The sequence below is a fragment of the Anser cygnoides genome, chromosome 11 (assembly GCF_040182565.1).
Source record: "Anser cygnoides isolate HZ-2024a breed goose chromosome 11, Taihu_goose_T2T_genome, whole genome shotgun sequence".
NCBI classification, from domain to species: domain Eukaryota; kingdom Metazoa; phylum Chordata; class Aves; order Anseriformes; family Anatidae; genus Anser; species Anser cygnoides.
In genome coordinates, this window is record NC_089883.1 from 18824506 (window position 1) to 18839472 (window position 14967).

The 14967-nt window shown below is 43.8% G+C and overlaps 1 protein-coding gene across 1 annotated transcript in view; it reads left to right on the plus strand.

Annotated features, from left to right (window-relative positions):
• Positions 1–14967, plus strand: part of RFX7 (regulatory factor X7) — a 54277-nt gene continuing 39310 nt past the window's right edge. Inside the window, exon 1 of the mRNA XM_067003889.1 lies at positions 1–454. Coding sequence (XP_066859990.1) covers positions 309–454 — 146 coding nt within the window. The 5' untranslated portion in view covers positions 1–308. The remainder of the gene's footprint in view (positions 455–14967) is intronic.

The following is a 14967-nucleotide window of genomic DNA, read 5'->3' on the forward strand; positions in this document are numbered from 1 at the left end:
CCGGGCCAGGTGCTGCGAGGCGGGGGAAGCGCCCGGGCACCCTGCGCGGAGCGGCGGCGGCGGGAGGGCGGCGAGGAGCAGCAGCAGCAGGAGGAGGAGGCCGGGCCGCCATGCGCCGTGCCGCGGGCCGGGCTCGCCATCCTGCGGCGTAGCGGCGGGACGCGGCTCGGCTCCCCGCCCGTGATGTCCCCCGGGCAGCGGGGGAAGGCGACTCACGCGAGGGCTGCGGCAGAGGCCTAGTGCCTACAGCGGGCAGCGCCGCGCCGCCACCCCGTCCGCCCCCCGGCCCCCGCCGCCGCCTCGCCCCCATGGCGGAGGAGCAGCAGGCGGAGGGGCAGCCCCCGCGGCGGCCGGCCGGCACCCCCGCGCCCCCCGGGGCCCTGCCGGCCCTGGTGCCGGGGCTGCAGGGCGGCGAGGCCAGCGCGCTGCAGCACAAGATCCGCAGCTCCATCTGGTAAGGGCAGGGGTAGGGGGTAAGGGGCAGGGGGGCGCTGCGCTTGGGGGGGGGGGGGGGGGGGGGCGCTGCGCTTTTGTGCTCCCCCCCCCGAAAACACGCGGGGTCGCGCACAGGTGTGCCCCTGCCCGGCAGCGAGCCTCCCTTCGCTTCGTTAGTATGCTTGTTATTTATTTCTGGCCCCCCGATGGACAGTCCCGTGCGCTGAAGGGGTTGGTTGGTGGTGCTGCGTGTTTGGGTTCATTTGTATTCAACGCTAATGGTAATTACGGTGCGGCTCTGTTGAAACGCAGGGGTATAATCTCACCTGCTGAAGGCATTTTAATTAGGCGGCGCGTTACACAGCCTTCTGTTTGCACGGCTATTTCTTGGTTCAGGCGAGACCCCCAGCGTGGAGTGTTGATGCAGCGAGGAATGCAGAGCCTTGCAGTACGAGGGCATTTTTCCAGCCTCCTTATGCACCCCTGCTCTTCTGAGTTTCCAGGCTGGCAAACAAAATGCAGTTTCGGCTGCAACTTGTCATGACGGCTTGCAAGTTACTGCCCAGTAATCCACCCCCCAATTAAGTAAAAATTCACAGAAAACCAACGTTTCACTTAATATTAATTTTGTGTACGTTTGGGGTGAAGAGATGAATTGAGTTTAACTTGCTCTGCAGAGGAAATATTTTGTCATTCCCCCCCAGCCCCAATCCACAAGGGGCTACCACCTGCAGTATTTACATTTTCTGTATGCTTTTAAAAGCTGCTTTTGGCTGAGGGGGCTGATACAGTATTGTGAAACTGGGGAATTGTAAATATAGGTTACTCATCATAGGTCATACTTTCTATATATACACACCGTGTATATAATATGGCTATATATGTGTGTTCATCCTAATAAAAACATATTGATGTAGCGTGCATCTCTATTGATACTATAGTTAGATTTTATGTTTTGAATCCATGTGGCTGTCAAAAAAAAATCCAAATATAATTTTCCTTTCAGGTTATTTTACTGAATGGCATACTGAAATTGTGTCTATTGTTTGGTTGTTGGTTTTTTTTAGAATTGAAACAGTAAGCAATAATTCACCCGTCCTTAATCAACACTTGCTACCTTTTGTTTTGTTTTTTTCTGCAACACGACCTAGAGAAGAAATACAAACTGCAGAATTTCCTGTCTGTTTAGATCACGAAATCTTCACACTGTCCTAATTTATTATGGTATTTTGTGACGTCCTTTTTAGATTTTCTTCTCTTTTCATGAACGTGCTGTTTGGAAATGAGCCTTAGAGAGCATGTTTACATTACATTCAGATTAGGTATCATGTCCAAGTTGAAGACAAAATGGCTACTAAGCAAAACCTCCCCTTTTATTCTGGGTTTTCTTTTCAAGGAAAAAGAGCGCATACGTTAGCATTTTAAATGAAGATTGCTTATTTGATTCAGGTACACTTGATGAATGGCCTGACTCCCTGTTCAGTACAAAGGAATGCAGAGTTTTGCCCGATGTGAGGGGCTCTCCTGGTGCCAAGTGCCTGTGACTAGCAGAGGTTTTGCCAGCACCTTGCAGCCCTGTCTCCTGGGGTAGTTTCACAGACATTCCTCACATGAGCATGACCTTTCCTCCCTGGCTACCTGACAGCTCTCTGCACGGGGCTCGAACTTCTCTGCCACTTTCAGACAGTGTCAGTTATGTCAGCAGGTTATGCTGCAGAAATGCAGTATTTGGAGATCAGGTCATTTCTGCAATATAACCTGTTCTTTGGCATCTCCAAAGCTTTTGTCTGTGACTACTCTGAGTTCTGTGTGTTTCGCTGTTTCTGTATTGCTATCAGCCAGACCTCGTTGGGAGCTTGAGTTCCGTGTTAATTCGTGTTGTAGTGTAGATGCAGTTGTTTTCGAGCAGCAAGACTGAGGAGCATTGCCAGGGACGTCGTGCATACCGCACCCAGAGAAAAGAGTGGAAAGTCGCCTCTTCTGCAGTTGCAGTCTAGGATCTGTTGTCCTGTTCAGTAGGAGCCATGTGCTGGTAATGAATAAACAGTGTAAGAGACTGTGGGGAGGGCTTGTGAAAATGGCAGTGCTCTGTTGTTAACAGAGCTAGGTGCAACGTGCAGAAGAGCTTCCTCTTTTCTGCTTTCCCTTCTCTTCCTCCCCTCCTCCTGTGCCTTGCCAGTTGTGTGTGCTGGCCAGTTGGCATGCTGAAGTCCTCATTTCCTTCCCTAAGGATTTAGCACACCTAGATAAGCACTCGTCTGTATTTATTTTTGCCTCTTTTCTCATATGCGTTTGTGTGCACTGAATGGATATTTTTAGTTTTGTTTTGTTTCTTTAAAAAAAGGTTTTAGTTTTCAAAATGTATTGTCAATGAAAATAGTGAAGCAAAATATAGCAGCTACTGAAATACTGGACTTCAGGATCACAAACAAGTCTGTGCATGTCCTTCCACTGTACAGACAAATATAAATATAGTATGTGATGTAGGCCTCAAGGGGGACAATGAGTTATTCATTATTTCGACTCATACTTAATTTATTCTGTTTATTAGATTAAAATGTAGTTTGACAAAAGTTGCTCCAGTAATTGTGAACATGCAAAGTCCCTTAAAATCAAATAATAGGTTAAGTCCTGCTGGTTAAAATTGAAGACACAGTCAGCATATGTGCTGAAGATTTTAAAATGTGCTTGGTAGGAGTCCATTCTGGGTTTTGTTTTGTTTTTCTTTCTATATAAAGTGACCATTAGTGTGGACTGAGGAAGGGGAGAGAAAGAGTGTCTTAGCTGTGTGTAAAAACAAGTCAGGAAGCATTTGTTCACATTACAGCACCATGTGCACATGATAGCAGGTATGCTGCATGGTTGCCGCCGATTAATTATTTGTAGCCAAACCGAAGTTAAAAGTTCATCGCTGTCTAGCTGTGTTTTTCCTAGCTGCCCCACTCAAACACATCCAACACCGCCGTGTCTGTTTTTGTTCTTGTTAAGTGTATGACTTGCTCAGACAGTCGGACGTGTTCTTGCGGTGTCGATGAAAAGGACAGAAATAATATTAGATGTCTTTTCCCATTGACGGATTAGAAGTCTAGACTAGGAAGAATACGTCTTTGCGGAGCCCAGACGACCTGATTAATGTCAGTTTGGGCGGGTTTGTGAGTTGCCCTAGTCTTCACTGGACACTGGGCCTTAATCTGCCTGTTTGTATTTCCCTTAGATTCATTTTCAAGCTTTTATATTTGTTAATAGCTTTTTGTCCAGACGTTAGAGCCCGAGGCGGGAAAACCTCCCCAGTCAGCTGTCTGAGCATATAGACTAATGGGGTTTCAATTATTTTCTTTGGGTGAGGGTTCTGTATTTACAAACATGTGATGTTTGTATGGGGTATTTCTGTACCCAGACATATGCTGGTGAAGACTGAGTCTACTCATTATCACATTAAGTTGCCAAAGAATATCCTGTAGCTGAAGGCAGCCAGTAATGTATGTAAAGGAGCGTGGCACGAGGACTGCGGTAAGGAGATCACCGGGGGAGAAAGGTGGTGGCTGAGGTTCTCTGCTCCTGCTGGGGGGGATGAAAAGGACCAACAATTTTAGGCAATTTCATCCCTTTGCTCACTGCATTAATCACAAATTCAGTCCATAGCTATGAGCACTGAAGAAATGGATGGGTTTGTTTTCTTGATCACTGTTGCAAATAACTGGTGATGGCTCTTAAATGAGTACTTGTTTACTGGTGTAAATAGTAATCTGCTACTTGTGTCTGTGTGTGAGTTGGTCCCAGTTTCTTTCACTGGGCCAGGATCTCAGCTCTTTGTCCTAAAGGCATCTGTTGTGATTTGAGTGTGGTAATTCTGCCCGAGAGATTAATTTCTCTCCTCCCCATCCCCAATATCTCCTGTGTGAACCGTGCTGAGGACTGGGCAGCACAGAGTCGCAAACTCAAAGCATTGCTTTTCTAGTCTTTTAAACTGGGTATGGGTGTAGGCTTCAGATCCATAATTTATGTCCTCAAATCACTCGTCTAGCTAGAAATTGTACTGGAAAATCACGTGAGCTGGGCCACGTTGTGCTGAATTACATGGGTCTAAGGCCCTGTTTGTCTCCTGTTGAAGGGGCAGGAGGAGGTAAATTGTGCCTTGGTGAGTTCTGGGCTTTTTGTATTGAGCTAGAAAACCAGATTAGCTGATTTTAATATCAATATTTTTTAATCTTTGGAAAGCGCTGTTCCTTGTCATGACTTACATCGCTCCTGCTCCTGCAGTTGCATCTCTCACTCCTCATTAGTTCTTGTCGGCAAGAGTGTGTCGTCACTTAGACTGCTGGCTTAGTAAATGCTCCACAGTTTGGGAAATGCCATTGAGAGTTTTCATAATAGGAATTACTACTTATTTATGTGGTTGGGTGAGTGGAAAAAATGATTGACAGTCTTAATATTTTTAACAAGATACCTGACAATGAAGAGGGAAGCTGAGAGGGTGTTTCAGGCTCTTAGAAAGTGTGGGTGCAAACACCTTTTTGGTAGTTTTCTTCTACAGTTGAATTTCCCTTAAAACCCCTTAGGTATATTTTTTAAGATTTTTCTATTTTTTGAGCCAGGTTGGATTCATCCATAGACTAATCCATCTGCATGTGCAATTTTTCAGTTTTCTGTAGCTTGGGAGAGGAAGATGGGGAATAAAAGCAAAAAAAAAAAAAAACAACAAAAAAACCTCTATATTTTGTTGAACGGTCTATTGAAATTGTGTGGAGAACTGAAGTTCCTGTAACTGATTACAGGCTCTTCCTGGTTATTCTGTGCCCCCAGCCCAGAGTGCACCAAGCCCTCCTTCCTTCTGGCCAGTTCGTTGTTGAGGATGTAAAACAAAGTTTTTGTAATTCTTTAATAATAAAAAAATCTTTAATAAAAGATTATTGATGAGTTTGAGGAAGAGCTAGAATTGTTGTTGACAAAAGTACAGGCTACACTTAATCCAGTTAGTCTAAGTAACATCAGAGGTGTGTTTAGCCCCTTGGAAAAAGTAATTCCAGCTCCTCAACTAAGAGGTGGTGTAAAACTGCAAATATTTCTTGTCACTAACTCAGTTTTCCCTGTCTTTATGGTCTGTTGTTTGCAGATGATTGTGAGACTTCCCTGTCCTGAATGTATTTCCCAATGTAGTATATAAGCAGTGAAACACACAGGAAAAAACTGAGCTATGGACCATATTTTAGAGTAGTTCTTGATGATTTCAGGATATGTTGGCCTTCCATGGACAGAGCATCTAACAGCATGTCATTCTTCTTCACACTCTGCTTCCTCAAATGGGTAGGGACAGAAAGTGGGGTTTGTATCACTTGACTCCGTCTGTTTCCACATGCATTGCTCAAGGTAGCTCCCTTGTTGCTGTTGCAGAGAAAACCACACGTGGAAGGTAAGAGCCATCTCCTAGGGACGATGTAAAACCATCTGTCTGATCATTTTATGTGCCTATTTCTCTTTGACCATAAGCAAATTCTGAACAGTGCCAAGGTGTAACTATCTGTGGTGCGGATCTCTTGAGTTGGGCTAAATAAAACCTGCACCATTTGTCACTTTTTCTACATATCCTCTATTCCCAGAGGACGGCCACTCTGTGGGTTGTTTTGAGACCTTTGGTTCCCTCAAAAGAGGCCCAGGTTTCCACCCTTTATCTCTCGCTATCCATTTCTGAATGGAGGAAAACCTTCCTTTTGGGGGGAAGCTCTGCTGGAAGAATTTCTTTTCCCTGAAGTGGCTTGAAAGAACAGTTGCCCTCTGCTAAAACGCCCCCCTTGCTATTGAGAAAGCCTTCCTCCCCAACCTGCTGGGCGCGGGCAGGTCAGCGGCACGCAGCACTCGGTGCCAGGGCGCTGTGGGAGGAGCAGCAGCTTGCCAAAACGGGGCACGGCCACCATCGTGCTGGAGTTTCTAGGTCAGCAGGTGTGGAAGCCAATTTGGTCTGCAGGCATTTTTACAAGGTTAGAAAATAAACCCGAATAAAATGAATGCTGACCTTTATGTAACCTTTTGAGAATGGAGTTGAGGTTTTATTGAATATCCTGGCTCTGAGTTGGGTGGAACAGCTTTGCGGAGAGACGAGCTCTGTAAAGCTGCTTTTAGGAAGAGTGGGTTTTTCACCCTTGTTCATGGGCTTTGTTTTCCTTTGTTTCTTGAAACAATAGGATCTAATAAAGTATGTGGGGAGAAGAACAGCATTCAAATAGTAAGACTTGGCTAAGTTCTACTGCCATTCATTTAAAATGCATAGGAGTACCTGAAATTGTTGACTTCACAGGATCAAACATACGCAATTCCTTGTTTCATAAACATTTTACTTACCACCACAGGATATCTCTTTGTTGAAGCAAGTCAGACGGTGTGACATTGTGGTTTTCAGGGTGGCATTTCTAATGAGTTGTTAATAAGCACAGAATTGCAGGTCTGTTACCTCAGGCCTCTGTAGGTGGGTTGCTTGTAATTTGGAGCAATTCTGTTTGATTTACACGTGTGTACACCATTGGCAGGTAGGAATCCACATCTCTATCTGATCAGAACACTCCGAGCCATCCCCCAGATTTTCTGAATGCTCTTTAAAAATAAAAAAGGAAAAAAAAAAAACAAGACATCTTAACCAGTTGTAAGTATTTCTCAGGTTTGGGTGATCATATTTATACTGAAGCTCTGATTAATCTTTTTATTAATTGGGGCTTGGGGTGTTTTGTGTGTGTAAGTGGTTGAGCGCAGGGGTTGAGCTTAATGTTTTTATACAGATCCCGTAAGTTATGTATGTTTCCTTCTCTTGTTACTCCACTCTGCAGCTTGCCAAACAGAAGTATTTGGAGAAGGGCCAGAGCTGCAAAATTCAGATCACAATCCAAATTTGGATTTTTGGTTCAAGCCTTTCTAATATCTAATATTGCAAAGTTTCATATATAAAGAAGAATCTCATTATTTCAAAATTCGAAGATAGGAAATGGATGTAACTTTGTAGCATTCCTCTAGAGCAGTGGGGATAGAGTGCTGGACTGCATGTTTGAAAGATTATTGTTGGATGATTTAAAAGGTAAATTAAGTAGATAAAATTGCAATGATCTGTCATCCAGAAAGAACCTAGACAGAAGGCTGGCACAAATTAGTTCTTTCAAGCCAGTGAGAAAAATCCCCTAAATACATCTAAAAATTCCAAAGTTGTTGGAATGCTGTCTTGTGTTCTCTCAGATCTATGGGAATTTTAAGGTTTTGTTTTGTTTTGAGTGGAGTTAGCCAGTATCTCAATTTTAATGCTTTCTTGATTTAATGGAAAAAGGATTATCTGTCATCGAGTAGGACGCTTGTTATCGGTTGCTGTACCATCAACAGGCTTTCAGTAAGCTGCCAAGTATTTTCTGGTTTTGAATATTTAATCATTAAGACAGTGGAAGAACATTCAAAACTTCCTGAATATTTTCCCTGTTGCTTGTTTTTAATTGCTCGTGGTTGATGCAGTGACATTATATCGAAGGGCAGGGAGGCTCTGCTTTCTTGCAGCCATGGTAGATGGGGATGGTCTCTGCTGGTGACCCCCACTGCAAGAAGTTAGGCAGAGGGGACCTGAATGGGCGAGAGACGTGCGAAGCTCTCCTTTTATAGCTGCTTGGAATCACACCTAGTGAATGCTGCACGTTTTCAGCTGAGAGCAGGAGGGATAAGCTTAGGGTACACAAACTATTTGTAGTGTAAAATAATTTGCATGTGTTGTTTAATGCCTTTAGAATACCCAGGTCTTGTTTACTACATAACATGTATTATTAGTTTGAGTTCTGTTAGTTTGCGGGGCTGGGGGTCTGTTGCTGTATTTTATTCAGTAAGAGTTGTAAATGATACTGGAAGACAGTGTGGATTCTAGTAGATTTCTCGTGACGCTCCCCACCCCAAAGTGGCCATTTAGAGAGGGATAATTTTAAGTCTGTTCTTCAGTACATAAATTCAATATAATGTGCTCTCAGCACTGTAGGAGCAGGTGAGGATGGGAACCTTTTGTCTGTATTGCTTTAAATATTTCTTCTTTCCCTTTCCCAATTCCTAAAAATTCCCAGGTCACTTTGGAAATAAACAATCCCTAGTAGCTGGGATTATGTTTAAAAATCTACCTGAACAACTAGCTTACTTTGTTTTTTTTCATATGAACCAAGTTCTCTTTTTTTACATAAGCTTGTATATTTTTGTACTTCATCCCCTGCATTAGTTCTAGAAAACTGAGGTGTGTTTTGGTTCCACCTTTCAACATAAGACTATCGCTTGGGGCTGCTGGTTTCACTGGCTACTGCATACAGGCTGGCTAAGTGCTTACAATGGATGGTAGATGTATTAACGTGAACTGGAGCGCCCATGCCACCTTCATTATCTTGGTTAACAGAATATTTTAAGCACATCTTTTGTATTTAATGATCCTTTGGTACAGCTGCAGGAGAAGGAGCTTTTTATTTTGGTTTTAGTTTAACCCCATATGGTAGCTATGGTCAGGAGCAACTTCCTGCTTGCTGAGAGTGCATTGGCTGCCTGCTCACTGAGCTGAGGCTGTCACGAAATTCAGCTCAGGGATGAACTTGGGGTACTGTTGGTGTGTTGAGAGTGACAGTCTCCTTGTTTGGCTTCAGTGTAAAGGAGATCGACATGGTGGAAACTGTCCAGGGTTTACAACGTGGCATCCTTTCAAGTTTTTATCTTGCCCTTATATATTGCTGAGGTTGCATCAGCTGTTACCTTTTTCTAGCAGCAGCCTATAAACGTATTGCATGGTGAAATGCGGGGCTGTTGCAGAGTTGGGGGATGCATCTGAGGACGTGTGTTTCTCAGGATGCACCCGTGCTCCTCCAGAATGACAGATCCTGCATAGCTTTTCACCGGAGCTGGATGTGGATGGTGTCGCCTACTGCTTGTCAGGTACTTCAAGTCTGGGAAGAAAATCTTGTTACTGGGGAGAACTCGTTCACTGAGGCATCTTTGTATCTCCCCTTAGAGGAAGTTCGTGGTTTAATGTCAACGTCCGTAATCTATGGCTGTCCTTTTTGATGGATAGTTTCATGGGCATGGAGGCAATCCATATTTCTTAGTCAAAAATTCCTAAGTGCCAGTAAAGGGTTGTTGGGACTTTTGCCAGTGGAAAAGTTGGATTGCATTGGACAGGAGGAATTACATTTCATTACTTTGGTTGCCTATAAAGGAGTGAATTAACTTATTTTTAAAGCTGTCAGCAATACAGACAAACTGTTGGAACTTTTTTCTTAATACAAGGTTGCCTGTAAGTGTCTGCCTCAAGAGCATCTCTTGGACAAAAAAGAATTAGCTTGTGACTTAGGTGTGCTGGATTATAGGATGGGCAATTTGTTCTGCGTTTTCCTCTGCAGCTTCTTGCCCTTGTTTGGAAGTCACCTGGGAATACTTGGAGTAGTCTTTGTGACTTTACTCCTGTGTGCTTTCTCCCTTCCTCTCCAGAAACATTGCCACACTAAAATACAAAAGACAGTTTTTCAGTACCAGAAGTTAACAAGTTTTAAGGTACATTTAATACAGTATTTTTGTGGATGGAATTTTAACTCCTGTTTTGAAAAACAGTGAATCCCCCCTCCTCTAGTACCACATGCTATTTTTGCCAAATCTATCAAGTAGCTTGGGTGCGTATTTAGCTTGTGGGAGAGCTGGGCACAGTGGTGCTGGATGGATGCTGCGCGAGCGCAGTGTCTGAGGTGTGTGGAGGCAATCTGAAAGTGGGACTTGAGGTTTCAGCTTCAGGGTCAGACAGCCGTTACACAGGACCTTTTTATCTTCCGTGATATTGATGTGCAGGGTGTAGTTCCTCTGGCAGAGCATGCAGGCATCAGGTGCTCCTTGCTGCCCCGTTAGAGGAGGCCCCCTTGCAGGACTGGTACCTAGCTGAAGCAACCTGTCTTGATTCTGACACAGCATCATCCACCTGCTACTACAGTCTCCTACACTGTGGATTTTGTTGTTTCATACTTCTGGCAGTGTTTCTCAATGAAAGGTAAACAACCACTCCGCAATTCTGGGGCTGGGTTGTATGAAAGTCCATAGCTGCGGATAAGGTGCCTATGACGTCTCTTGCTTCCCATGTATGGAAGCTGCAGCTCTTTCTACTGGGATGAGACGGTCTGAAACAAAGGCCAAAAATCATTTTGAAAACACTCTTACCGCTGTCAGACTGTGGCATAGGAACCTTGTATCCAAGCTCTGAAATATAGCCTTCCTTTCATAAACGATACATAAAAAGCTTGCCTGTTTCCTTTGTTTTTATTTAGTTTTATTAAGTCTGCATTTTAAATGAGAAGCTGTGTTAGGGACTACAGTTGCTATTAGTAGTCATGTAAACTTATTAGGTAGTTGATATTTAAAAGAGTCAAATTAACTTGCCGTCAGTAATCACTAGCTGCACACCGGGTACCACAGCATGCTGAAGAATTAAGGCAGTTTTTGGCTCCAGGAGCCTGTTCTGCAAAGTTACATTTGTTATGATTGACTCTGATGGTACTGTTCAATGATGAACTTGTTAAAAGTTGAGAAATGAACTGGCAGCTGAGAGAAGAGTGTATTTGTCTCTTCCATTCAACAAGTGAGTGAAGTGGGATTGTCACATCTAGTTCTAAACATGTGAATAGGGATATTTTGAGCAGAAACCATTAATTGAATTCAACAACTAGAGATAGCTTACTGAGTCAAACTGAAAAAAAACGTAATCAACAAAAGTGCTTAAGGCATAAGGAAAAGGACTTTCTTTTTACAGCAACTTGGAAATGTTGGCATCTGTGCACTACATTGGGCAAAAGTTTGTCTAAATGCACTTTTAGTGAATTATCAATTAAAAAAAAGATCTTGTAAATTATCATTTGCTTATGCAAAAAATGCTAGAAGCTGACCCTGAAGATTTATTAACCTGTGTAATTAAGTTCCTGATCCATGAATGTATTCAGACAGCTATCTCTGTACACTATAAATAGTCAATTTTCCTGGTTAATGAAGGCAAAAAGAAATTGTTGTACCATTGACAATAAAAATGAAATCCACAATTTTTTGTTCTTCTCTTCAGTACCACCAAGTTTAAGCTGTCCCTGTGTAGCTTTCATTGCACATATTCCCACGGACTGAATCTCTCTTTCCCATTCTTTAAGCTTACTTCTCTTGGAGGGATTAAGAACAGAAGGTTCCTGTACCATCATGGTTGTACTTGTTGAAGTTGGTGAAACTTGCAGCTAAAATAAACAAAGAAGTTCAATTGCTTGAGTGAGTGGAAGCCCTGTTTCTGTAATCACAGACACATGCCTGTGTACTTGGATCTTGCCTTGTCAGTAGCTGCAGATGTTCAGGGCGAAAATATTTACCGTGGGGAAGTGTTTTCAGTGCAGAATCTAGTAATTGTTATTTGTTAATTCAGAGTGATTCTTGGCACTTCAGAGAATTTCATAGTTACCACTGAATACTTTAAATACCAGTAGCTCTGTGTCAAATTTGGCTCAAGGTAGGAGGAGGAGATAGCTCAAGTGCATTCTTCTGGAAGACATGGGCCTACCTAAATTTGTCAAACTCAGGTGAGATTGACTCGATTAGTTCAGCTACTCGGTAAAGGAGTGGAAAAGCAGCAAATAGTTCACCTCGAAAATTGAAATCAAACCGTGCTAATAATTGAGAAAAGACGTTTTCATTCCTTTAGTGCAGACATCTGCTCTCCTGCTGGCATGTTTACACATGGTGTGGCTCACAGGCATGAAAATCCAGACCAATGAATTCTGTAGTGTTGTTAGACCACGTCCCTCTTTCCGGAGGGATCCGTCAGACAAGACATCATGGTTAACATTAGTGTGGGAATAAATGCAGTTCAGCAGGTTGTTAGATGTTCAAAGGTGTTAGCCAGTTGTTTGCTGCAGCCTACAGGTGAATTTCAACAGTGCAGTTATCTCAGTGAATATTGCTTTAGTAACTTTCTGTCTATATCCAACCTAAACTTAATTTTCTGGTGCACTGATTTGGGGAAGTTCAGAAACTTAATGTATTTTTCTTAAATCTGTAAATCTCTTTTAGATTTAATCGAGGACGACTTTTTTTTTTTTTTTTTTTGACTGTTATACTAAATAGGTCGTGGTATAACTTTGCAGGTCTTTGGGATGTTTGGCATGGACGTATTGTGAATAATGAATCCATGTAACCGTTCTGCATTCAGAACATCTGCAGTCGTCCTAGGAGGGTGTTGAACTCAGTTTCTGACCTGCAAGGCTGCAGTTTCAGTACTTCAAACAAGGGCAGGTCACACGTCCTCTGCTCTGTTTTTAAAAGAAAAGTTTAACAAAACGAGAACTTTTAAAATAGATATCAGAGTGCTTAAGGAGCAACAAGCCCTAACGTGGAATACTAAGTACTGGTTAGTTGCCTGCTGTCGATGATACCCATTTAGAAGTTACGTTCTAGAAGAAATAAATAATCTGATAAACTCGTTTGTTCATTCATTGCAGTTGCAGTGAAGGAGGCTGTGGGTGGAGTGATGGTGACTTGAATGAGTGATGCCCACCTGCCCTGTGCTTGTAGTCCATGTGGTGGTGATGGTGGAGTTGGCTGGTGGGGTTGCCATGAAGCTGCACAGGCCTGGTGGTGCCTCTGCCGGGGAGCTGGCAAACGTAGTCCTGCCTTGGGGCAACTGCTCGTGCAGTGCAGGCTCACCTAAGGTGCTCGCTTGAAACAGTTTAACTGCCACCTATGAGCAAGTGCAGCTGTCCAGGCTGAGCTCTGTAGGTACAAATTGAAATAGATGTGTGCAGGTATGAACTTACATGGCTTTAATTGAATTAAATTTTATGCAGCTTTAATTTTAATCAAGTGCAGCTTACAGGTTTAGACAAGCTCTTCAGTCTGCAAGTAAACTAAAGTTCACCTGGGCTGCAGGCTAAGGGAGCTCAAACTTTCCAAACTAAACCCTTGAGATGTGGAGTAGCATGTGTTTGTTACTCTTCTTAAGGTCTTAGTTTTGGAATTAAATAGTAGGGTGGAAAGCTTACAGGATGTACTGCTTTGGTGTTTAGTGAAATGACGTTTGAGGTAGGCAAGAGACTTTTGGCCACTTGTGACTTTTTATACGATGCAGTTCCTGTGTCTGGAGCGTGCTGAAGCCTGGAAGTGGAGGTGAGAGAAATGCCCCCGGGTGCGAGTGCAAGGCTGAAGGATGGAGGCTGGAAAGAACCCATGGCTGTTGAACAGCAGTGAGGAACTGAGAGGGTTGTATGGCTGCTGCTACAGGCAGCGGTGCTGTGTTAATCCTGCGTATAGTCAGTTTTTAAATTTTGACCCCTACAAAAACGTCAGGGATAGGAGCAGGGTTACAGGATGTGCCAGCGAATGGCGTGGCCCATGTCAGGGAGAGGCGTTGCTTTTCCCATGATCGAGCACCCATGCCCACCTAGTCTGAAAGAAGTGTAGGCAGATGCTTGGAGAACACTTACTATATCCTGGGGCAGTCAGAACTCCTTCCCAAGTGGATAAAGGGAAACCTGCAGTTGTTGATCCTGCTGGGTTTGGAGTGGGAACGGGTGTGTGGGGTACCTGAGCTTTGTGGGACCCATCCAGTGGCAGTGTGTCTGCCCAGTGCTGGGCTTGGCGTGTGCTGGGGCTCGCTCAGGATAGAGCTGGGGTATGGCACTGCTCAGCAGGTGATAACCATCCTGGTTACCAAATTAATAGGATAAAGAAGAGGTACAACCAGTAGCAAACCTGTTTGTTAACAAAAAGCAGCTAGGATAGGTGCAGGTTGTGGAAATGTCTAAAGGAACTACGAGAAATGAACAAAAACTCACCTGTTATCAGCAGGCTTAGATACGCTGTCCTGGCACCTGTGCCAGCACTGGAAAACATGTGCTTGCAGTCTGGAAGGCTGGGAGCCCTTGTGGTAGCACTGGTAACACTGGAGGCTAGTATGTGTTTGATAGTCTGAGCTTTGTGTAACTCTGTACGATAAACATAACCCTAAACACATTCACACGGTTTTGGTTGTGTGTTAAATGTAAGCAGAGTGTACACCATTCCCTTTTTCTCATGGATGCATGCACACCATGTCACTTTGTCACCAGCCTTTTGTAGCCTTGGTTTGTAGAGAAGAAGATGGAGAGGCAGGTCTGCATCCTGTGTTATGCTGCGCTCTGTCCTGGTGCTCTGCAGGCAAGTGAAATGCTTTTGTCTTTCTCAAGTTGATGGTACAGAAGGGTTCTGTGCACCTTTGTTTTGTGGGTGCGTTTCCTTTTTTCTGTTCTTTCAAGTGCTCCTGAGGAGTGCCACCCCTTTAGTTTTACTAGGCATCCTTTCGTAGAGCCATGTGGGAGAAAGGCTTGAGACAAATCTTGTCATGCTTTCTAGCATCTCCCAGTCAGGCCCTTTAGAAATACAAGCCTTGAGTAATAATGTTGTAACTGGATTGGGCTTCTGCTGACTGTGGGCGAAACTGCAGTAGCAGATCTCACAGCTATGTACAGACAGAATTCAGAAACAACAACAGTTGGTTGGTTT